Genomic DNA, 25,491 nt, shown 5'->3' on the forward strand with positions numbered 1-25,491 from the left:
ATCTTCTTTCCCTTTGTTTATTTTTTCTTTTCTTTTCCCTTTGTTTAGGTGACACAGAAACAATTTTGTCCCTATTTACATGGGAAATTCCATTTAACACCTAGCTTTGTTTTAATTGGCGATCATGTACTTAGATTATTCTTTTGCAAAATTTAATTCAGCGTATTCGATTTTCATATAATTTTGGATCTTGTTTCTCTTAATCATCTTCAATGTCAGACCAAAAATTGATCAAACCAAACTCATAGTAAAAAGCCTAATAATGAATATATCACAAATATATTCAATAGGTATCGCCAGCTCTTTAGAAGTTTGGTATAGGACATGAAGCCATTTTAATTTTACTCTTTTGGATAGGTTTCAAGTCATTTAGGTAGAGAGATAAGAGTGACACGTAAAGTTTTAGTAGCATTTATAAACTTGGCCCATTGTCCATATCCACGTACTTGAAGGAGAAAAAAAAACTAAATCGAAAAATCAAACTATAAAATTAATGTGTATTTTAGTTTGGTAATAAGTAAATAAATAGAACTAAATTGATATGTTAATATATTAGTTTTATACAGTTAAAATATTATACGGAGAAACGTTTTATTTGCTCACTATAAATTATTAGTTTTAAAGTCTATTTGTGTCAATTATTGACTAAAATCTAAATGATTAAGATTTGAGGCAAACAAAGAATTGTTTAATCTCCTTGTTTTTCACGTTTACAAACTAAAATCATTTAGTTCATATGTCTCCCTGGCTTTCAGATTCTATTTAATCAAAAAAATTAAAATAAATGGAATAAATCATTATTTAGGCTTCATATTTATTTTTTAAAATTTATGTTGAGGTTTATAGGAGTAATTATATTTTCAATTATTAAAATTTGGCTAAATTTGAAAATATATATGAATGTAGGATTAGTGTTGATAGATTAGTAAAAAAGAGATAATAATCATGCATCACGGAGAGAATTTCTCAGACAAAAATATTGCGTCGGATCACATGTTCATTAATCTGCTTAATTCATACTAGAACATATACTAACCTATAGAGAACTTTCCGTGCAAGTCTAGTGAATTGGAATTATTGAATTGGTGTTTCATGCACGTAATTGGATATTATTTTTTTAAAGAACTGAAAAAATGGAAAAACTGATATAGTTAACTTTTTTTTTTTTTTTAAAGTAAAAATAGAATCAAATCAAACTGTTAACGCCCCCAATCTGCATGTTGCAAAACGAAAAATATTATATGAAGCTAAAGAGAGTAGTATTATACAAATATATGTAGATCTTATCAGTTATCATCGGGAATTGACCTTTTTAATCATGTCTATTTTTGTATCTATATAATGAGTCTATTTTTGTATCTATATAATGAGTAAGTTACTCTAATCATCTAACTGTATGATTTTCCTTATTTCGAAGTCAAACATGTAACACCTATTACCACAGAATTTTATGTCACAAATTAAGCCGGATATTTTAATAGGCCCTCATCCCATTAAAGAAAGGGGAAAAATTCACAAATAGCTACTTTTTAGCTTTTGTAATTAAAAAATAACTATAATCTTAAAAAATTTAATTGCACAAGTAAATCTCTAAAATATGAAATTGGCTATTTACAAAAATATAGCTAAAACATGACCAGTGAGCAATATTACTACCGAACTCTACAACCATTGCGACCAAGAGCCTAATGAACTAACCGAAGGATTTAGCTGGCAACCCAAAAAATGATATATTTTTATATTTAAAAATAATATAATTACAAATTTTTTAATTTATCCATAATGACATATATACTTTTATAGCTATAGAAATGTCATGACATGTTTAATATCACAAGTTCTAAATTTAAAACATTTTCTTAGATTTTATCTAGTCGAAAATATCACCACATAAAATGAAACGGGAGAATATATCGATCATCAAATAAACAAAAATCTTTGGACGACTTTCTGTTTAATCCATCATGAATTTTTCACTTTATTACTCAAGTAGAGTTACATGGCAAAACTCCCATACCACCGTTGATGTAATCTCAATAACCAATTCGACATGGCATTAGCTTCAATACTCAAAATTAGGGGTGTAAAAAGGAAATCGATAAATCGCACCAAATCGATAACCCGAATCAAATCGAGAAAAAAACCCGATTAGTGGTTTGGTTTGACTTGATTTGGTTTTAAAAAGAAAAACCCGATCACCATTGGTTTGATTTGGTTTAGTTTTAACTGAAAAAAGTCAAACCGAACCAACGCAACCCGATATTACATGTATAAAATTTCAAAAATACTTTATACATAAAAATATTTATTATAATTCTTAAACTTTTTCATAGTTTTTCGTCTTTTAACATATTATTTCAAGCTTGGATTTAAAATTTTGAATGACCCAATAAGTTTTATAGTCCATTGTTAGTACTCAAATAAAACCCAACAAAAATCAAATCAATATTAATGCTAACAAAATAAATTTAATTCTAACACTAGGAATGACAATAATGTTGGATATCTATTCTTTAATTTTATGTTGGTTTAGAAAGTGAAAATACATAACTTAATTTTTTTTTTTTTTTAATATCTAGTCGTGTAATTAATACTTATTAGCCGCACTTATTTTAGCATGACTTTGTACTTTTAGATTGAGATCATTTTCTACATGCCTTATAAATTAGCCGTATTTATTATAGCATGACTTAGTACTTTTAGATTATGATCATTTTATTTTATGCAATTTCATTACTTTTTTTTATTGAATATTATAGTACAATGTCATCTCTCATCTCACATTTTGTGTTATTTTCTTAATAAATATATTAATTAGATAGTCATATCTTACTAGGACTAAAGAAATTTTTGAAGTACAAATTATATGTTTAGTATGAAGACTTTACCTGAAAAAACCCGACAAACCCGAAAAATCCGAGCAACCTGAAAAAATCGAGAAAACCCAACTTTTGTTGGTTTGGTTTATAGATTTAAAAAACCGATGCAATTGGTTTGGTTTGGTCTTTAAAATATCCGAACCAACCCGGTCCATATACACCCCTACTAAAAAATTTCCCTTGTTCTTTAACGAGTGAATATCTGCAACAAAAAGGGTAGATAGAACAAGTTCCCTTGTTAAATTTTGCTTACTCGATTCATTACTATCTTACTTTAAAAAAATAAAACGTTTGGTAGCAAAATCAGTATACTACCACATATGATAAGAACGGATATCCAAATGAAAATGGCCTAAAACTAATAAGAGAATATCAATTTGAGACGACGAGACAGAACTAATAGTTTGACCCAAAATGTGGTTAATTTAAAAAAGAACCATATCCTATGCCTAAATAACCCATTCCTGCAATAGATCAACATCTGGGCTAAATTAGGCATGCCAAAGCTGACCGGTCTAAAACCTAGCCCATTCTTGACAATTAATTGAAGAAGCTGATCACTCTTTGGCAATAGTGTAAAAGTTTAAGCTATTTAGGCCTACTAACTTTAGGATTGAAGCATAATTATTACTGCTGTTCTTGTATGATTTTTTTTTTTTTCCAGAGAGGCGGAGGGGAACCCAAACCGGCTTGTGGATACTGACGCCTGTTTTTTCTAGGGGTGGGCATAAATACCGAAAACCGAAAAACCGAACCGAACCGAATGAATTCGGTTTTTCGGTTTTCGGTTTTTCGGTGTTTCGGTTCGGTTCCGGTGTTTTTAAATAGCAAATTCGGTGTTCGGTTCGGTGTTCGGTTTTGAATATTCGGTTGTTCGGTTTTTCGGTTTAACCGAAATTTTAATATAATATTTTTTTATACCAATATATATTAAAATTTCAGTCCATGAATCACAAATTCACACTTCACAATGCGAGATATCTTCTCACTTCTCAGTCCACTTCTATGAGGCCCAATTAATTACCCAAGCCCAAATCCATTTCACTAGTAATTAATTTAATTACATTTTTTTGCACGGATTGCCCTTCGTTTGGGGTGGTCTTTAAATTTTGCCCCTCAAATTTGTGGTCTTTAAATTTTGCCCTTCATATTTGTGGTCTTTAAATTTTGCCCTTTGCTTGGAAAGATGAGCGAATACATGAAGTTTTGGGTTCGAACCCCCGCTCAGGCATAAAATAAAAAAATAATTTCGCAAGGCGAGCGGGGGAGTGTATGCGGATCCGCTACAATCTTTAAGAAAAAGTTAAAGTTATGCGGATCCGGCATAACTAAAAATCTGCCCCTCAAGACAAAGTGGGACTTTTAGTTAAACATAACTAAAAGTACTTGGAGGGGCATCTAAAATTTAAACTTTGCCTTATAAGGCAAACTTTTTTTTTTTGGTTGAAAGTCTATTTTATTCCATCCAAAAAACTTTTACAGCACAAAGTTAAAGCTGACCTTCAACTGTACATGGTAAAATTCCTACTCACTAACTTGTATAAGTCAAACTAGGAGCAACTATTACATTAAAAAAAAAACGACGGATTTCAATCAACTACACTTAGCTAGGGATAGCAATTCATAGCGACAAGAGCTCTCTGCCATTTGAAGTTGTTCTGCCTTGGATGTGAATATGTTGTGCAATCTCTCTTGCAAAGTCTATCGGGGAAGAAATTTGAGTTTCTTGGGTGCCTACGAAGATGCAATCGGTGGCACTTGAATGCCAAATTTAAGTCTATCAACAATTGCTAACTACTTTGTATTGCCGGGCAAAGTGTGAATTTGTATACGGGATGGACATTTGGTTGCGGCATAATACTTTTCCATGTAACTTTGGTTTATATGCTTGAAAAAATACATATATATGCTTCAAGGCAAAGTTTGCCCATAAGGCATAAGTATGCCCCCATCGGCATAAGTTTAGTAAATCCTTAACAAGTTTATGCCGATGGGGGCATACTTTTAAAGGGCAAACTTTTATGCGGACCCGGCAAAGATAACTTTGTGAAGGAATTATCAAAGTTATGCGGACCGGCATACTTATGAAGTCTGCCCATAAGGCATGAGTATCTTGGTCCGGCATAAAATTTGTAATTCCTTAACAAAAGTATGCCGGGTCCGACTAACTTTGGTAATTATAAAGGGTTTTCAAGTTGGTCCAAAGTCACGGGTTTCGAATACACATCAAGAGGTTGTCCATCTCAATGTCGTTCAAAGCGAGATGAACCTTTCTATAACACTCTTGAATCAATCCCATAAATTCCATCAAAGGAGATGTTGCATTGACTTCTCATTGAAAAACATCAAATATTACCTACGGGATCACGGTGCAATATGTTCTACCCTTGATGAGAAGACCCGGAGGAGGGTATGAAAGATTATAACATTCAACAGATACAGGAAAGATACATGGTGACTAACCAAGCAAAGCAGCAGCATTGTGTTCCTCACAAAGTTATGATCAAAGTTATGCCGGTGGGGGCATATTTTTAATGGGCAAACTTTTATGCCGGACCCGGCATAACTTTGTGAAGGAATTATCAAAGTTATGCCGGACCCGGCATACTTATGCCAAGTCTGCCCACAAGGCATAAGTATGCCGGGTCCGGCATAACTTTGATAATTCCTTAACAAAAATATGCCGGGTCCGGCATAACTTTGGTAATTATAAAGGGGTTTTCAAGTTGGTCCAAAGTCACAGTTTCAGCTACACATCAAGAGGTTGTCCATCTCAATGTCGTTCAAAGCGTATGAACCTTTCTATAACAAAGATACGAAGGTGAATCAATCCCATAAATTCCATCAAAGGAGATGTTGCATTGACTTCTCATTGAAAAACATCAAACCGGTTACCTACGGGATCACGGTGCAATATGTTCTACCCTTGATGAGAAGACCCGGAGGAGCGATGGTATGAAAGATTATAACATTCAACGGATACGGGAAAGATACATGGTGACTAACCAAGCAAAGCGACGATTGTGTTCCTCACAAAGTTATGATCAAAGTTATGCTTGGTGGGGGCATACTTTTAATGGGCAAACTTTTATGCCGGACCCGGCATAACTTTGTGAAGGAATTATCAAAGTTATGCCGGACCCGGCATACTTATGCCAAGTCTGCCCACAAGGCATAAGTATGTCGGGTCCGGCATAACTTTGATAATTCCTTAACAAAAATATGCTTAGGTCCGGCATAGCGAAATTTAAACTTGCCTTGCGAATTTTTTTTTAAAATTTTGACTACGCGTGGGTTCGAACACGGAACCTATGGGTGTTAGCCGAAGGGCAAATTTTAAAGATTTCAAATATGAGGGGCAAAATTTAAAGACCACCCACAAAGAAGAAGGGCAATTCTGCCGAATTGCCCATTTAATTATCCAAGCCCTAGTCCACTCTTCGAATTCGAAATCAAACCTTGCTTCTCTTCGGTCTTCACGCCTCAGCTTTTAAAGATGCTCGGTGCTCGCTTCTTTCTTGCTTTCTTCTTCGGTTCTTCCACAATCAACCAGCGAACTTCCACAGTGACACAGTCCACTGGTTGCGTTTCTACTCCCACAAACTTAAGGTAATTTTATTTCCTTCTTATAATTTCTCATTTTTAGGCTCCCACAAACCAGTGTCTTTACATTCTTAATTTCTTATTCAAACGAAATTTCAATTCCCCCTAAGTTTTAACTTGTACAAGATGGTAGTGACAATTTCCCCAAGTTTGTAATCTCAATAAATTCCCTCAATATATCGTAGAGAAATGGGTATGTCAATATCTAAGTTTGTAAAAATGCTATGGTATTTTTTCAGATTTGTTGTGGTATTTTTTCAGATTTGTTAAATTTTCTTAAATTATCAGTGGGTTAGGACTTAGGATAATTTCTTGCATATTTGTTGCTTTTTGCTTGGTTCTGTCGAGTGCTTGTTGAGTTGCTCTCCCTCTACTGTTATAGAGCTTTATCTTATAGTTTCTTCTCTTTTTAATTTTTTATAGATGGCGGATGAAACTAGATTAAGTTTGGCCGGTTCAGCGATAGCGTACCTAATACAGATGATAGCAATGACAACTCACTTGACACCGAGCCCCAGGTAACAAAGAAAAGAAAGAATATGAAATCTAGATCAGATGTTTGGGAGCATTATGATAAGGTCATTGTAAATGGTATTGTTAAAGCAAAGTGTAGACATTGTAAAAATCTTTATGCAGCTAATACATCTGTAAATGGAACAACGGGATTGAGACAACATATAGCTTTGAGGTGCCTACCATATAAAGCCAAGACTGAAACTAGCACTCAGAAAAAGATAAATTTTGCATCTACGGATGAGCATGAGCCGCGTTGGGAATTTGATCAACAATTAATTAGGAGGGCTTTAGTTGAGATGATAATTATAGATGAACTACCATTTAGCTTTGTAGAAAAGGAAGGCTTCAAGAAGTTTATGCAAGTAGCCCAACCTTTATTTCAAGTTCCTTCCCGTAGAACGGTAACAAGGGATTGTTATGGACGTTACGATGAATTGAGACTAGATTTGAAGAAGTCTTTTAGAGAAGCAAAAGCAAAAATTTGCCTTACCAACGACACATGGACATCGTTGCAAAGAATTAATTATATGTGTTTGATTTTGCTCACTATATTGATAGAGATTGGGTTTTGCATAAAAAAATATTGAATTTTTGCCCTATCACTAGTCATAAGGGTGAGCATATGGCGAGAGGCTATTGGCACTTGTTTGCTTTATTGGAACTTGGATCAGATTTTTTATTCTTGTTGATAATGCTTCTTCCAATGATGTTACGATTAGAGAATTGTCTAAACAATTAAATAATTGGGAAACTAATATAATGGATGGTAAGCATCTTCATGTGAGATGTATGGCTCACATACTTAATCTAATTGTGCAAGAAGGTTTGAAGGAAATTGATGCTTACTTGTCAAACGTGTTAGGCAAATGGTAAGGTATGTTAGATCATCTTCGGCAAGAGGAGCTCACTTTAAGAAATGTTGTGAAGTTCAAAAGGTGGAATGTTCTAAATCATTAGAGCTAGATGTGCCTACTAGGTGGAATTCCACCTACTTGATGTTGGATACAGCACAACACTTTGAGAAGGCCTTTGATAGGTTTGATCTTTTTGATGAGAATTTTAATAAATATCTTTCTACTCATGTTCTTGAAGATGGAAGTGTTGCAGGTCCTGTCGCATGTGATGATTGGGCGAATGTAAGGAATGTGGTAAAGTTTCTTGAAAGATTTCATGAGCTCACCGTAAAGGTTTCAGGTTCACATTACGTTACTTCTAATGTTCATTTTGAGGATATATGTGAGCTTGATGTACATTTGAAAGTGTGTTTAGAAAGTGAAGATGTTAGTTTGAGTCTTATGGCTGAGCGAATGAGACAAAAGTTCAAAAAGTATTGGGGGGATCCCGAAAAGATGAACAAAATGATTTTTATTGCTTCCGTGTTGGATCCTCGTAATAAGTTTGTGTATGTTAACTTTGGGCTTGAAGAGCTATTTGGTGAGGAAGTAGGAAAGAAAGTAAGCGAAGGAGTGTATGATTATATGAAATCTTTGTTTGGAGAGTATCTAAAAAATTATTCAAGAGAATTTCATCATAAATCATCTCCATCTACATCTTCTTCATCTCAATGCTCATCTGATGTATCTTCTAATTCTGACACCTCTTTGAAAAAAAAAGCTTTGAGAGCTAAGCTTCACTTGAAGAAACAAAAAGAAGATTCTGGGTGTGCGGGTGCTAAATCGGAGTTGGATAGATACCTTAGTGAAGATCAAGAGCTTGAAGATGAACGTGTTGAGTTTTTGATCTTAGATTGGTGGAAAGTAAATGCTCCTAGATTTCCCGTTCTTTCAGAGTTGGCTCGTGATGTATTGGCTATTCCGGTTTCTAGTGTGGCATCGGAATGTGCATTTAGTACCGGTGGGCGTATTCTTGATCCATTTAGAAGTTCATTAACTCCTAAATATGTGCAATCTCTTATTTGTTCTCAAGATTGGCTTAGAGAAGAGACTAAACCCGTTAGTGTGGAAGAAAGTTTGGAGTATCTTGAGAAACTTGAACTTGGTAAGGTTTTATATAGTTTTGTGTGTTTTAGTGCAAAAATCATATTCTTATTTATGTTGTATGACATATTTGATTAAATTATCTTTAGAGATGGCAAATAGTGGAAGAGATCCTTGCATTGTTGATGTTTGATTGCAAATTGCTATTTTTTGCTACTAGTGGTAAGTTCAATATTTTATTTTGTAGTTTTGTTCTTTTATCTTGAAAGTTATATTCTAACTTTTGGTTTTATCTTACTTCTTATCATGTTCAACAGTTCAAGTTCAACCATGCCTCCTAAAGCTCGTTCACATGTTTGGGAATACTTTGCGATAGTTCAAGACAATGAAGAAGGGCGTAAAGTAAGGTGCTTGACATGCGGTATGATAATTAAATATAATCCAAGAGTGGTAGGCACAAGTTCCTTGTTGAAGCATGTTGAGAAATGTCTTGAGCGTCAACAAGAGAGGCAAATTCGCCTTCAAATTTAAGCTTATGTTTTGAATTTGGTGAATTTCGGACCAAATTGTGATTGCTAGTATTGTGTTAAGACGATGGATTTAAGACTTAGTTCGTGACATGACTAATGTTTTGTATTTGGAGCTAGATTTTAAGAAATTTGTGTTGTTTGGATCTTTGCTTGTTTTAAACTTATGTTATTTGTGTTGCTCGTTTTTAGTTTTTTACCGTGTGCCTGTTTTTCTTTGCATGTTGTTATTCTTGCCTTCTTGGTTTCCTCCTCTGTTAAGGACTTAAGGTCGATTTTATTTACTGGATTGGTGCATTTTCTTTGCTGCTTCTTTGTTCTTCTTGGTAGTCTTTTGAGTCTTGTTTTTGTTCTTCTTTGCTATGGCCATTTCTTCTTGATGTTACTTCTATTTCTTTATAATGCTTCGGTTAGATAAAGGAGTACTATATACTGGCATTGCACACTCGAGGAAGGATGTATTAGGTGTAAGATATGGGGAACCATTTAGCCATTTTACCGCCTCTATCTATAGCTATTTTTTTGTCTCCAATGCATGTAAAGTTGTTCCTCAAATTGAATTTTTGGGGATTCAGAAAGAGAAAATGGCTCTTGATGAGAGTTGAGACACAGCTCCAGTTTTGATTCTTTACTATATCCTCGGTTTTCTGCTGTTTGTGCCCATCAGTTAGGTTATATTTTCTAATTAAACATCGCAGTGATCAGTTTCGGTTAAGATGAACCTTTGAAACGCTTATCTATAGCATGAGTCGCTATATCGTGTTTTAGAGAAGTGAACTACCCTTTCATGGAACCCAAATGATTGGTATTATAGTGGTGGTACTTTCTTCTTTATTGGTTGCCTACCATTGCGGTTCTTTGGTTTTCTTGGATTCTCTTTCTTCTTGGTAATTTCTTCTTTATCTTCTTCTGCCGAGCCGGCTTTGAGTTGCCTACCATTCTTCTTTTTTTATTTCTTGGGCCTCTTCTTCTTGCGAAGGCCTTCTTTTATTTCTTCCACTCTTCTTCTTCTTTGTAATTTCTTGTGCTTCTTCTTCTTGAATTCTTGGTGGTATTCTTCTTTCTTCTTCTTCTTTCTTCCTTTTGATATTTCTTCTTCTTTCTTATTCTTGGTATTTCTTGAAATTTTTGGTGATCTTCTTATTTCTTCTTGGTATCTTCTTCTTTGTTGAACATGAATCATTTAGTAACGGGTGGCTATTGCTTAACCAATGCCAAAAAACCGAATTAGAAAACCGAAACCGAACCGAACCAAACTTCAAAACACCGTATATATATATATATATATATATCGGTGCGGTGTTCGGTTTCCACTTTAAAAAAACCGAAACCGAAATACCGAACCGAACTTTGAAAAAACCGAACCGAACAACCGAACGCCCACCCCTAGTTTTTTCTGATAATCAGTATAGATGTTCTCGAATTTCTTATTTGGACTTGTTTCCAAAAAAAAATTCCATTTTCCTTTACTTTTCTCAAGCATTCCGATTTACTAGTGTGGAACTATTTAGAAAAAGAAGACCATGCCCTACTTGCCCACATAGTTTTGTGTCGAAAGAAGGTTTGCCTAATATCTAAAATCGCAAGGGAGGTATTTATTACTGATTGAAAATTTTCAATTAAAATATGCGTAATTCTAAGTTCTTTTTTCTTTAAACCAACAACCCCTAGCTTTATAAATCAACCAAAAAATAATTATGTTACTTTTCCAATCCTAGAATATGTTAGCTGTTCAAAGAATTCAACAAACATAGCAAAATTTGACAAAGGCTCAAATCTTTTCTGATGACCAAAGAACATACAAGAAAACCAGCTCTCAAGAATTCCAGTTCATCCAAATATTTTGTTCTGCAGGTATATATCAGAATCTATGGCAGGAAAACAAACATTTATAAATACGGCTCATGGCACATATTCTTAACATAATGAATTCACAACCGGCCATATCCCTATGGTTTCATAACAGCATTTCCAGAAGAAGCTTCAGAATGATCTAGGGCCCAACCCCCTAGCTTTAAGTTTTCCAAAGATGACGAGTATTCCTATCCAGTTGAATGTACGTAGAAGGTTATTGTACGTTATGCAATAATCGTATTTTTTTCAAATGAAAAATATAGTACTCCAATATATGCATGGACAAAAGAAAAATACAAAGAGTCATTAAACTTTAGGGTTTCTACATAAATTTTGCACAAGTTCTCTGAAGGTCTCAACTGTCCTCTAGACCTCTTCGATATTATCAATGTTTTTTTTTGGCCTTTCCAACTTAGAGTTCTATAGATTTCACATTACATCTACAAAAGAGGCATAATTTCTAGCCAAAAGTAAGTTCAAATTAAACAGTATTTAATAAGATAACTTATTCCAAGAGGTGGACAACAAGAATAACAACTATATTGGACCTCTTTTGTCCCCTTTTTCCATGCCCTTGGAAATAGATCTTTCAGGACATAAACAATTTGATCGGAGATAGGAGGATAACAAACTTAAGAAGAAGAAGCTACCGATAATAGAAAGCAGCATTCATCCAGATCCTTTTGGCGGTTAAATGGAGAACTGGAAATTTCTGTACCTGAGAAAATGAAGTATCAAATTCAACTTTCTTGCACAGTTATCACCCGTCATCAAGAATGAACACTTCTATAGGCTTCTAAGTACAAAGAAGAGAAGAAGAATTAATCACAAAAGAAAAAACACCATAAACAGGCTCATCGTGCTCTACTTCAATTATTTTCAAAATCAAAATTACTGATAAAAAGTAAATCTTGATTTAGGGCACATTCTAAGTCTATTTTTCTAACATTGTCAATATATATATGCATAATGATGTCAATCTATGTTACTCGGACTCTCCAAAAATGATGCCGCACCCGTGTCGGATCCTTAAAAAATGCACTACTTTTGGAGGATCCGACACGCACCCGTGTCCATTTTTGAAGGGAAATTCAGGGAATCACACCGGATGGTTTTAGTTATCTTCTTCCTGTATGTGAAAATCAGGGAATCACACCGGATGGAGTTTTCTGAAGGGTTCCAATTGGGATTGAGAAGAAAAAGATGAAAGGAGGAGTAGATACTAAAATCTAGTCGGTGTAATCATACTACAGTGAGATAACAGAGGAGGAGGGTCGAAGTGTGGCGTGGAAGAATGTCTGGGGTGCTAAAGCACCATGGAACGTATTTTTGTTTCACATGTGCTGTAAAGGAGCATTATCGGCAACGTGATAATCTTACGTATAGAAAGAGACTTGTAGTGAGTTAGTGTCATTTGTGGAAAGAAAGTGGGGAAGAGCACTGACCACGTTTTGTTGCATTGCAAATTCACTAAACAGCTATGAAATCTCACGTGTTCATCGTTCAATGTTGGACGGGCTTCACCAAGGATAGTGGAGGAGGCAATTACGAGTTGGAAGGCGTATAGGAATTGGAAAAGAATGGAAGGCTATATGGAGAATATGCAGCTCCAAATTTTTTTAGTATACTGTAGAAGGAAAGAGAAAACTGTTCCACCATAATGAGAGAGATAAAAGTCTTCATTTAGTCTTTTGGTGTAAAGTGAAGATCCCTACTTGCACAGATCATTGGGATAACTCGTTAGCTAAGTGTGATTGAGCCACTCATTCTCGTTGTACATTATTCTTTAAATCATCTCCGTGTGGTTTTAATGGAAATTTCTGAATTCTGATCTATCAAAGAATGATTATCATAAAGGTAAAGAATGAAAAAGGCGGCAAACTAACATAGAAAATAAACACTCAACTATTATATTTTGAGAAGGAAACATATTTGTATATTAATAATAAACTACAAAAGAGGTGTCTAGTCCCCCATAATTAAAGTGAAAGAAAGGGAACAAACTCCTAATCCTTTGTCTTCTCACAAGGTTTCTAATACATCAAAAATAGATTCCAGATCTTCTAAAAACTCTTGTTTACGCCCAAAATAGAGGACACTCAGTTATTTCTAAACATGCTAGCTTCATAGGTTAGAGAGAGATAAGATTCTAGATTAAGATTCTAGATTACCTTTTAATCTTCCAGTCAAGCCCAGCATTTCTCACCCTTCAAACTCTATCATGAGGCATCCAAGACATGGAGAGGTCAATGAGTAATATCCGCTACTTGACAATCACTGTTCTATAAAGATGTTTGTGGCTTGATGAAGACACATAAAACTGCTCTAGCTGAAAGAATGATCTCATGTTGATGAAGTGAATACCTCTCTAATGGGCCAAAATAAAACAGCTAGGTAGCTTAAGTTTCGAAATATAGGTTTTTGTCAGATGCAACATTCTGAGTTCTATGGAATTGCTCCAATTCTGCATTCTGAAACAAAGAGAGTATCCTTTTACCCTTAATGGGTCCCCATTGTATACATGTGGAAATTTGAAGTTTGGAAAAGCTTGTTTCCGTTTTGGTACAATGAAAGATACAATCTTATACCACATCATTGCAAATTGCCACATGATATATCTCTCCATCTTTATCCACGTCAGTTTAACTTGATTCATCAAGATGTCAAAGCAAAAGTGCTTCCCTAGTTTCAAAGTCATGCAAAACCTTCTTTTATACTCACTTATTATCTCTAGATTTGCTTAAAGACAAAGATGAATCAGATTCAGACCTTGAATGCACTTAAAGCGAACCCACACATCAACAGTGAAGCTTTGCCCACTGTTTAAGAATCAATATCAAATTTAGCTTTTTCATCAGTGCTACTATACTCATCTGTTTAGCAGCTATTACTCCCAGTTGCAACTGCTAGGCATAAATCTTTATCCCGTGTGTCCTCCGTCAGTAGCCTCAATGTTGAATAGATACCTATGTCCTTACTGCCACAACTAAGAATTTGGTTTCCTTCGAATGTGATTACACAGTTGCGTACACTAATCCAGCTGTAACTAGTTACTCTCTTTTCAATTCTCTCTTTCATCTCCTTCCTGACCCGAACAAGGCTCTCCCATCTTCCCCTGGACTCGTATACTTGCGCTAGCACCAAATAAGGCAGAGATGATTCTGGTGCTAACTCCATTATCTTCCCTGCAACCTTTTCAGTTTCTTTCAAGTCCCCATAAATATCACAAGCAAGAAGTATCGATTCCCATATTTCACTGTTGGGCTCATGAGGCATATTTTGTAATATATCTCCGGCTTCTTTAAGTTTACCAGCTCTGGTCATCATGTCCACAACACAAGTGTAGTGCTCAATGCCAGGTCTAACTTCATATTCCTCTTCCATTGATGAAAATATAGCTATACCTTCATCAACAAAACCACCATAACTGCAAGCTGACAGAACAGCGGTCAACGTTATTCGATCGGGTTGACCGCCGACTTCAAGTAGTTCATAATAAAGGCTGAGTGATTTGGTAGGTTCACCATTGATAGCCAGCCCAAAGATCATGGTGTTCCACGATATTAAATCTCTTGTCAGGAGGTCACTGAAAATATTTGAGGCTGAATCAATCAATCCATGTTTAGAATACATATCTACAAGTGAAGTGGAAACAATTGGATCTAATACAAAGCCTAACTTGATGACCAAAGAATGAGCTTGAATCCCCATATCCACAGGGAAGGTTGTAGCACAGCTAAGAATGCAACTAAGTGTAAACTCCGTAGGTCTAATATTCTCCCTCAAAGTTAGGACAAATAAACGCAAGGCATTTTCTTCTAAACTGTTCAGAGCATAGCTCGAAATCATCGAATTGCACAAAGCTGTGTCCCAAATATTTGAATCCTTGAATATGCAAACTGAATCTTCAATTCTGTTGCAGTTAGAAAACAAGTCAATTGCTGCACTTGAAACAATCGTATTGCACAAAAATCCCATCTTTATGCAAAGACATAAGATTTGCTTACCCTTTTCCAAACAGCGCAAGTTAGAACATCCAATAAGCACAGACGACATTGTAAACTCATCCGGAAAATATCTACAAGCTCTCATCAAACAGAAATAAGATAGAGCTGTATCTTCATACCCTGATTTACAACAGCTCGAAATCAACGAGTTCCATGAAATAACATCGACCGTCTCCATGGCTAAAAATACACCAGTAGCATAATCCACTAGCCCAACCTTTCCATACATATCAATCAGTGTATTCCCAACAACAACATTAGACAAATCCACACCATACCTTAACATATTTCCATGTATTTCCTTGCCATGGAAAGCAAACTCAACATACGAAATCAATATCGAAAAACTATATCCACTAGGCCTAATACCATACTTTTGCATTTCCAAGAAAACACCCAAAGCATTCTCAAACAACCCATACAAACCATACCCCGAAATCATCGAATTCCAACTCACAACATCTCTCTCAGGCATTTCATCAAACAGGTTTCGTGCACTATGCAAATCACAAAACTTCACAAGCACTTTCAAGCACATATTCCATGACACAACATTCTTGTTGGGTATTTCATTAAATACTTTTAAAGCATCATTTTTTGCTCCAACTTTGCTATACAAATCAAGACAACAATTACCAAGAAAAGTATTCTTGTTAAAACCAAGTTTTATTAATTTCCCATGAAGTATTTGCAAAGAATTCCATGAATTTCTAATTGAGGGACACTGAGTTATGAGGCGAGAATAAAATGAAAATGAATGTGTGTGGTATTTGTAAGCTTTTTGTATAAAAGGGTACATACAAGTGATATACTCCTAACAAACATGACAATGCTCACAAATAACGTTCAGTGTAGCTTTAATATTTGGTCTTGTAGATTCTTGGTTCGAATATTCTTCCATGTCTGAGAACTTTAGATATTCATAGGGCGAAACAGTAAACATTCCCTCCATTGTAGTTTAAGGATGTCTGAAAGAAAATAAAAATGAATTTAAACTTATACTATTTCCTCTTTGTTATTTGTGGTTTAACCCTTATTTGCACAAAACGGGGTTTTCTGTATGAATGAAAAATAAAGGTTATTTAACCCACTTAAGACAAATAATCAAACCACAAAAATAATAATGTGTTTCAACCCTATCAAACTGCTGAATCTGATCATTTATAGTTTAACAATCAAATCACTTGAATAGAAGGGTTGTTCACCAAATTCAGTTTGTACTTTTCCTCTCAAATATTTTTTTTTCTCATTATACATGGATACACGTGCAATGCAAATATCCAAATACTAGTAGTAATTAATTAATAAATAGGATGATAATGGGTCACCTCACCTTGGCGTATGCCTCGGGAAGGTTGAAAATTTTTAGTAGTGAGGAAGAAGAAGTAAAAATACAAATGACATGATTAATTGGATGAGTGTTCTAGGAAAATTAAGTTGTTGAAGTGATTAGTGGATAAAGGACCATTCATGGCAGTTAAAAGCTTTTTCTAAATCTATTTGAGAATCATTGCTTCCTACTTTCGTTTAGATTTTCATAGTGAGCGTAAAGCTTCTTGTTCTATGATAGTGTTATCAGTAGCCCTACGTCCTGGAAGGAAGCTAGATTGAGTGGGACTGATATGTTTATGTTGCAGAGGGCGAATACAATTAAATATAATGTTGGTAATAATCTTAGATATGGTGGTACAAAGGCCTATAGACATGTATTGGGTAATATTTATAGGGTTCTTAACCTTAGGAATTAAGGTGATATTGGTGGTATTGATATCTTCGGGAATTTTAGAATTAGTAAAAGCGTTATGACAAACTTGCGTAACTGCAGACTGCATACCATTCTAGTGTTAATTTGAAACAAAATTGGGTGTAAGCCATCCAGCCCAGGAGCTTTCAGAGGCTTGAACGACATAATGGTGTCGTAAACTCCGAGTTTGTCAGCGGCAATTGATAATGGTAAGTTGATCTTCTAAGGTGAGATAGTGTGGAAATGTTGTAGGAGTTTGTGTAGGACAAGATATAAGTTGAGTGGAGTAGAGTTCGTCAAGGTGGGTAATACTAATATTTCGAATATTGTCTGAATAAAAAATTCAGTTCCCGACGGGGTCATGAAGGAATAGTTTATGTGACCTCCAAAACATGGACCCCAATCATAAAAACAGTTTACGTGAAGGAATGTTATTCCAGTAAACGTTTTTAGGGAATCAAGTAAGTGCATCTAAGTAATTTCCAATATTAAGCCAAGAGTTCTAGAATAACATTACTCTTATTTATTTATTTATATTTTTGACGCTGAATATTGTAGTAAGACTTCAAGTAGCAGCTTAGTCGTAATGGAATGGTTAACAAAGCACGTCCATAAAAGGACTTGTGCTACTCACGGCCGTCATCAAGCACGTACCCGATTGGATTGGGATTTGCTATTTTCCATAGGAAAAATATGTTTATTTTTGGAATTTAACTTCTATCCCAATTAGTAATTCTAATCCTTAACCAAATAGGAAAAAGGTTTATAGATGATGTTATATAAAGGGTTCCATGGCGGATTGAGCTCATCTCCATTTCTCTTCTCTCCATTTTTCCCAAGTTCTAGCTTGGAATAGGGACACATGGCATATGTTAAAATTAATAGCTAAGATTTAATTTACTAAAGTAAGGCCCCAACCATGATTTAGATAATTAATAACTTGTCCGTAAATCATGGTTGGAGCCTTACTTTAATAAATTAAATCTTAGTCATTAATTTTAACTAATGTCATGTGTCCCTATTCTAAGCTAGAACTTAGGGAAAATGGAGAGAAGAGAAATGGAGAGGAGAGTATGAATACTACATCAAACCTAGACACATAAATAAGACTCTTGTTACAAGACACAAATTAACTTGGAAAAACACTTTGAATATGGCACCTGAGTTTCAGAAGAAAACCACATACGTGCCAACAGAGCTAGAAAGTGGAGACGTTCAAGAAAACTTTGATGATGATGGACGCGAGAAAAGAACAGAAACTTTGTTGACTGCAAGTGCACATATTATTACTGCTGTGATTGGTTCTAGAGTGCTATCTCTAGCATGGGCAATAGCAAAATTATGATGGGTGGCTGGTCCTGTTGTTCTCTTTGCTTTTTCTTTCATCACTTAATTACTTCACTTCTACACTTCTTGCCTACTGTTACCGTTCTCCAGGCCCTATTTCCAGCAAGAGAAACTACACTTACATGGACGTTGTCCGTCTCACTTAGGAGGTGTGAAGGTGACACTCTGTGGAATTGTGCAATATGCTAACTGTTGGGATATATATACTATTAACCATGTGTTTGGATATAATATTTATTATAGAACAATTATTTATTCATTGTTTAATAAAGAATTAAATAGATCATGTACTAGTATGTGTGTCCTTTACTTATATAGTAGATGATTTAGTGTATAGAGTTTAGCTTATACACGGAAGATTAAATCGTCGGTTCTTATAAGTATAAAATTTATGTTACAATCTAAGATGGAATTGACAAAGCCATCGTATGATTGTAGCCCAAGATTAATATAATGTATTTTCATTATGGGAACAAGATAGTTCCGTCTTCTTGTGCTAGTACAGTTTGTATGTATTGAACGGACCAAATAGAGATAAGTGTTTTTTGTACTGAATATATAAAACAAATTCTCTAGTTCATTAAATGTACTTATACTCTTAATCTTGATATAATTATTATGATCAATGTGATTTGTTCATTATTTTGATTTATTAAAAGGTACGACTCAATTGCGGGCCTATGTATTTCTGGTAAATCGGATAATGGCAAATTACATTTGTGAAGTAATAATTAGTTGATAGAATCCATGTCTCGACTTTGAGATTGATGATACCCCTTTGTGGATGCTTACAAGTCTCATGTGAAAACCCTGCAGGTGGATTTTGTATCCGTCACATGATATAAGTTAAGCGGAAATATAAAGGGATTCAATTAGTCAATGAATTAAATTGTCGTAATTTAATTTAATTGATTAGTATCTGTAATCTTAACATGGGGAGTTAAATAAGATTTAATGAGAGATTTCGAAATTGAGCCGAGGAGTGCGATTACGATTTTTAGTGGAATAATTCGTAATTTATTATGGTAAGATTAATTCGAGATATTTCGAATTAATTCCATAATAGGAAACCTCGTTAATTAAATTCGTGGTCCCTGCTGTGCCCGAATAATAAAAAATTAAATGGAATATTATTTCTTGGTGGAAAATAAAGACCCAACAGGTTTTGGAAAAGGGTGAAAACCCTTAAACCTGTAGTAATAAAACAGGGGTCTTATTCCATAAAGAGGCAAAAGGGTTATATAAGTTTCTACTCTTTTTCCATAGAAATTTGCCCACACGAATTTCACAAATTCTGATATTATTCGGGTTACACGGTGAAAAAAGATCGTGTGTAGCGAAGGATGACGATCAACTGGATGGTGTGTGCTCGTGGTTGAAGATTAGATTCTTGATCGCGGTCACGCTTCAAGAGATAAGTATCAATTTTATGTTTGATTAATATCTTAATTATGTATTGTCTATATTACATGCAAGTTCGATCCTGGCTATTTGCTTCCGCTGCGTATGCCTGTATTCCATCAATCCTCGTCAGAGTTCCCATTGGATACACAATAACAGCATCTATTAGTATGGTGGCTGTAAAGAAGTCGAATTGTTTTCACAAAAATGGCGAGGAAGCTAGCTGCTCAATTGAGAGCTACCCATATATGATCATATTTGCAGTGATTCAAATAATTTTTAGCCAAATACCAAACTTCCACAAGCTCTCATGGCTGTCAATTCTTGCTGCTGCTATATCTTTTGCTTATGCTTCAATTGGTCTTGGACTCTCCATAGCCAAAGCTGTAGGTGTGGGAAACCATGTGACGACAAGCCTAACAGGGGTGGTAGTTGGGGTGGATATTGTACCTGGATCAGAGAAAGTATGGAGAAGCTTTAGCGATTGGAGATATTGCATTTGCGTATGCTTATTGCACCGTTCTCATTGAAAAACAGGACACGTTGAGATCATCAACTCCAGAAAGCAAGGTAATGAAGAGAGCATCACTAGCGGGAGTTTCCACCACAACCTTGTTCTGTATACTATGTGGTACCATTGGCTATGCAGCCTTTGGAAACAAAGCTCCAGGAAATTTCCTCACTGGTTTTGGTTTCTATGAACCCTTTTGGCTAATTGACTTGGCCAACGTCTGCATTGCCATCCACCTTATCGGAGCTTACCAGGTGTTCTGCCAACCTTCATATAGGTTTGTGGAGGCTTGATGTAGCCAGCAATGGCCAGACAGCAAATTCATCAACTCTGAACGCTGTGCAAGTTCCCTGCTGTGGCGCTAATTACAACCTCAACTTGTTCAGGTTGGTGTCAGGGGCGGAGCCAGTAAGGGCCAAGGGGTTTCATCCGAACCCCCTTCGGCGAAAAATTACACTGTATATATAAGGTGAACTTATTTTTTATGTATATATAATAGACATTGAATCCCTTGGCTTCTTCGTTCGTCTGCTTCTTTATGTTTTTGAACCCCTTTTGTTAAAATCCTGGCTCCGCCACTGGTTGGTGTGGAGAACAGCATATGTTGTAGTGACAGCCGTGATTTCCATGATATTCCCCTTCTTCAATGACTTCTTGGGTTTGATCGGGGCAGCATCCTTCTATCCATTAACCGTCTACTTCCCAATAGAGATGCATATTGCCCAGAGAAACATACTAAAGTATTCTTTCACGTGGGTATGGCTGAAAATACTGAGCTGGACTTGCCTCATAGTATCACTTGTTGCAGCTGCCGGATCTATCAAGGATCTTGCCACTGATGTCAAGCATTAACAAGCCTTTCTCAACTCAACAATAAGTTCTCACAACTTTTCAAATTTAATATGTAATGTTTTCACTAACAAGTGTAACCCAAGCTGATTGGCTATATGTTATTCTTACAGATTTAATACAGTACGCTTTTTTAAGGACAACACAGCTTGGTTCATGTCAAATCATTTGAAAGATAGATTATTATTGTGGTTCATTTATGTAATGTTTTCAATTAGAAATTTTGTATGCTTGGCTGTCTCTGAAATTTAGTTTTGGGCTACTTTCTAGCTGGAGACTGCTGTTCCATCAAATAATTTGAATACTGTTGCTCCCCTGGTGACTCTTAGTTTCAGACACAAGCTGTTGTATCCCTTGCAGTTTAGCTTTATATACTTAAATCATCATGATATTATCCCTGTGGAGTTGGTTCCCCCCGGATGGTGTATCTGTTATGTTTTAGTTTTGTGTCTGATGAAATAAGCCTGCTGATGTTCGGCCATAAATTGCATATATTTAGCCATTGTTGCCTCACATTTTAATATTTTTAATTGTCTCTTGAGTACAAAATATATTGATTTGTGCTTAATATTATAATTTTACTATGTAGGAATAAAGCGGTGTGAAGTTGAAGAAATTTGGATCAAAATTGAACAAAAAAAGAGAAGAAAAAGAAAGGAGAAAAAGAGGGGGAGACAAGGAGGGGACACTCCTTTGAAGTTGTCCCCCCCAAGAGACTGCAAAACAAAAGAACAAGCAAAGAAGAGTCAAATTGGAGTTGAGAAACAGAAGGAAAAACGTGACCACGCATGCAGAACCGTTCTCGGATTCTCTGTTGGTTCCGCGTTTCACCCGCGATGCGGGTGTGACGCGAGCCCGTTAATTTTTCCCAGTCCGAGTTGGATTTGGTTTTTAAAAAAGCCCAAGCCTTTTGGTACCCTATAAATACATATTCTACAGGGTTTTTACATAACTTTGGGATAACTTTGGAGACTTGAAACCCTTAGTTCATAACTTTAGACTTAGAGAGAGCTTGGAGCCGCCGTGGAGGCCGTATTTACAGGGTTTTACCTTCTCTTCTCTGTAAAACTTATTTTGATATTTTTATTCGGATGATTTGTTATTTTTCCTCCATGTCTATGTGGAGCTAAACTCTTTAGTTATAGGACTTTGACACAAACATGAAAGTTGATGTTTGATTATCGTTTCTATCTATTAAATTTTCATATTTTTGGGTTGCTTATTTATTCTTGTGCTTAATTGTTTGATTACTTGATCACTAATTGAACTACTATTTGTGGTGCGGGAATTGAACTTGAGAAAGGGAATTCACGTACGTAATAAGAATAAATAGAGTTTGTTCGATTTAATCGTTTAATCCGAGGATAGAGATATATACTTTAGCCCTACATAGTTGAATACGGAGAAATAAATGCGTTCTTGTTACCTCCGACGACCATAGAGATATAGGCGTTATAGTAGCATCTACAAAGCTTGTGAGTAGTTCGAGAGAATATCATAAAGTTATAATTAACCCGTCAACTAGTAACCCATAGGTAGAACGATTTGAAGACTCAACTGCATTGTTAGTGGTCATAGCCCTAGATCTATCTCTTCTCCGATAAAAATCCGCTCTTTCTTGGTTAAAGTTCATCATTTGTTTTATTTTTAGTTAGTTTATAAATATGACTTTGGATTTTACTTCTTGTTTAGATAATTAGCATTAGTTTAATTTAGTAAACAGTTAATCATAAGTCTCTGTGGGTACGATATCTGGACTTAAAAATCCTATATTACTTGTACGACCGCGTATACTTGCGTGTGCATTTGGGAGCAACAAGTTTTTGGCGCCGTTGCCGGGGACTTAGAAATTAATTGTTTATCTAGATTAGACTTTTCTTTTTGTCTATTTAATTTTTTGTTTAATATTCTGGTATTCTTCTTGACATGGCATCTTTGAACGAAAATTTATCGAATGTTGGGTATTCATGTTTTAATGATTTTTGTGCACTTTGTGGAGGACCCCACTTATGGGAAAATTGTTCTAAAATTTGGCGCATACGGGATGTGATGTGTGACCCTTCTAAATTCTATGACTGGAACTTTTGTAACCAGTGTGGTGGTCTGTGGAAAGAGTGTCCTAAGTGTTGTTCTAGGCTCTCAAGTGATGTTCACAAAGTGGATGTTGTGAGTGATACTTGGCTATTGGTTCGAGCTCACCGATTAGATGTATGGGGGGATTATCTTGATGAAATTACAAGTGACATGACATACTTCATGGAAGAAAGAACAAAGCTCGGACAAGAGATAGACCAATTTGGCTCAGACATCTATGACTTGCAGGCTCAAATAAATAAAAAGGTTGAGGTGTCTGATGCCCAACCACCAATTGTTGTGGATACTGGCCAACTTGTGGAGCAAATAGAGGAATTCCAACCATTCGATCCGATCCTTGTTGATGATGCCTATATTGAGGAAGTGTACAAAAGTGAGGATGTCAGAAATAATGCAGTTTTAGAGTTGGGGCGTGTTGGTCCTCATTCTAAACATTTTTCTACATTATGTTTGGTTGGCGACATGAAAATCGAGCCCTCCGCGCGGTGAAGATGTGTATAGATGAGGAACAAGAGCCTTACATCCCGAAACTTGTCACATCAAAGAGACAAAATGACATTCCTCACTTAGAGAGAGAGAGAAGTGCAAGATGCGACACTTATTTCTTGGTTCTTTTATTTTCACACCGCCGCCGGGAGCGGAGCAGAAAATTTGATGCAAAATTAGGGGCGCAATTCATATCCTCGAAGTGGAGGGAAAAGTGGTGAAGTTGATTCACGTCGTGCCACGACGTTAACTAAGGCGCTTATTGGGAGGCAACCCAATGTGTAATAATTATAGATTTTTATTTTTATAGTGTCACGTTTTGTTTTGTTTTGTTTTGTTTTGGTTTTGCGGATTAGGGAAGTCGAGTACCCAAAGTTGAAAGGCAAGGAGCATGTTTGAGCTTAAGTGTGGGGTCGTGCCGACCCTTAATGATGAGAGCATCGCTGTTAGCTAGGCTAAGGGCCCCAGGGAGTATTTCTTGCTTTACTAGTTTTTAATTTTTCCATCTATATACACTGAGGGCATTGCATGATTTTAAGTGTGGGGTGGGAAATACGTCCCTAGTAAGGCTGAGGATGATGATTTAATATGCCTTAGAATTTTTTATTATTATTATTAGTAGTAGTAGTAGTAGTTTTGAGTCTTAGTGTCAAAAAAAAAAAAAAATTCGAAAAAGATTTTTTATTTTCTTTAGTAACTTCTTAAGTCCCTCATTAGTGGCATTCATCATCCACCCCTTGAGTTTTCTTATGGCCTCGGTTCTTTCCCGCGGCGGGGGGGGGGGGGGGGGGGGTTGAACCGGGTAATTTTTTTTTTATTTTTAGGATTAGTTTTTTTAGGAGTAGTAAAGGAGAGAGAAGAAAGACATTGTGACTTGTTTGATACTAGCATATTTAGGCCTAAGCTTGAGTAATACTTTCCTGTGAGTGCTTGAGTAATGAAAAAAAAATAAAAAAATAGCAGACTTTCTGACACCTAACTCATGGTTCTGACTCTGTATATAACTTATTCTTATTGTGTAGTTCGTCATGATCCTATCTGTCTTAGAATAGAATTGATCCATCTTGATTGAGACTTGTGCCATGTGTGGTAAGGATTTCTTGCACATATTCCATGTTTTGCATCTTAGTCTAGAATTTGCCCTGAATGTTATTGAAGCGAAATAAAAAGTGCTGCTTTGTTTAGAAGATGATTATAGGCTTTCTTTGATATGTCTTGTGAATTTTAGCCTTTTCAGATATTATACCACTAGTTAGCCATTTGAGCCTGTAGCCTTTTGTTTGTTAGCCATATTTTTGCCTTGACCCTTTTGTTTGAATCCCTAGTGTTTGCACCCTGCTTCCTTGAGCACTGTAGCTTAGACTGTAATATAATTGATAAATGTGAAGAAAAGGGATGGTCGAGTAAAAAAAAAAAATGGTGACCAATGATAGCTGCAAAGTGATAAAAAGGCCCTCTTAGAAAGAATGTGGCATGAAAAAAAAAAAAAGAGAGAAAAATTGCTTGAAAAAAAAAATTGAAGCGTTCTTGACATGATGAGAATTACTTGTGGAATAATTGATGAAGAGAGGGCTGAAAAATAAAGTTAAGAGATGAAAATAATGGGTGATGAAGTTTAAAAGTGCAAAGTACTTAGGGAAGTGTAAGTCACTATTATATAGTTTTCCTACCCGTCCCTTAGCTAACATTACAACCCGTTAAAGTCCTATTTGATTCTATACGAGCACACTTAATTA

General features: G+C 35.6%; 1 protein-coding gene and 1 pseudogene across 3 annotated transcripts; one reads left to right on the forward strand and one right to left on the reverse strand.

Moving 5' to 3' along the window:
- Nucleotides 1–11,220: 11,220 nt before the first annotated feature.
- Nucleotides 11,221–16,390, reverse strand: LOC132034012 (pentatricopeptide repeat-containing protein At1g43980, mitochondrial). Of its 3 annotated transcripts, none has more exons than XM_059424221.1 (3): nucleotides 13,488–16,390; nucleotides 12,035–12,109; nucleotides 11,221–11,504 (listed from the first exon to the last, which is right to left on the reverse strand). In XM_059424221.1, the coding sequence occupies exon 1, from the start codon at nucleotides 16,120–16,122 to the stop codon at nucleotides 14,194–14,196; it is 1,929 nt and encodes a 642-aa protein (XP_059280204.1). In that variant the 5' UTR covers nucleotides 16,123–16,390; the 3' UTR covers nucleotides 11,221–11,504; nucleotides 12,035–12,109; nucleotides 13,488–14,193. The 3 variants fall into 3 exon arrangements, with proteins under 3 accessions (XP_059280204.1, XP_059280203.1, XP_059280202.1); XM_059424220.1 differs by having other exon boundaries at nucleotides 12,035–12,112; XM_059424219.1 differs by lacking the exons at nucleotides 11,221–11,504; nucleotides 12,035–12,109 and adding an exon at nucleotides 11,600–12,034.
- Nucleotides 16,391–18,219: 1,829 nt separating this feature from the next.
- Nucleotides 18,220–21,569, forward strand: LOC132035495 (amino acid permease 6-like; annotated as a pseudogene).
- The last annotated feature ends 3,922 nt before the right edge of the window (nucleotides 21,570–25,491 follow it).

The sequence above is a fragment of the Lycium ferocissimum genome, chromosome 10 (assembly GCF_029784015.1).
Source record: "Lycium ferocissimum isolate CSIRO_LF1 chromosome 10, AGI_CSIRO_Lferr_CH_V1, whole genome shotgun sequence".
Classification (NCBI taxonomy): Eukaryota; Viridiplantae; Streptophyta; class Magnoliopsida; order Solanales; family Solanaceae; genus Lycium; species Lycium ferocissimum.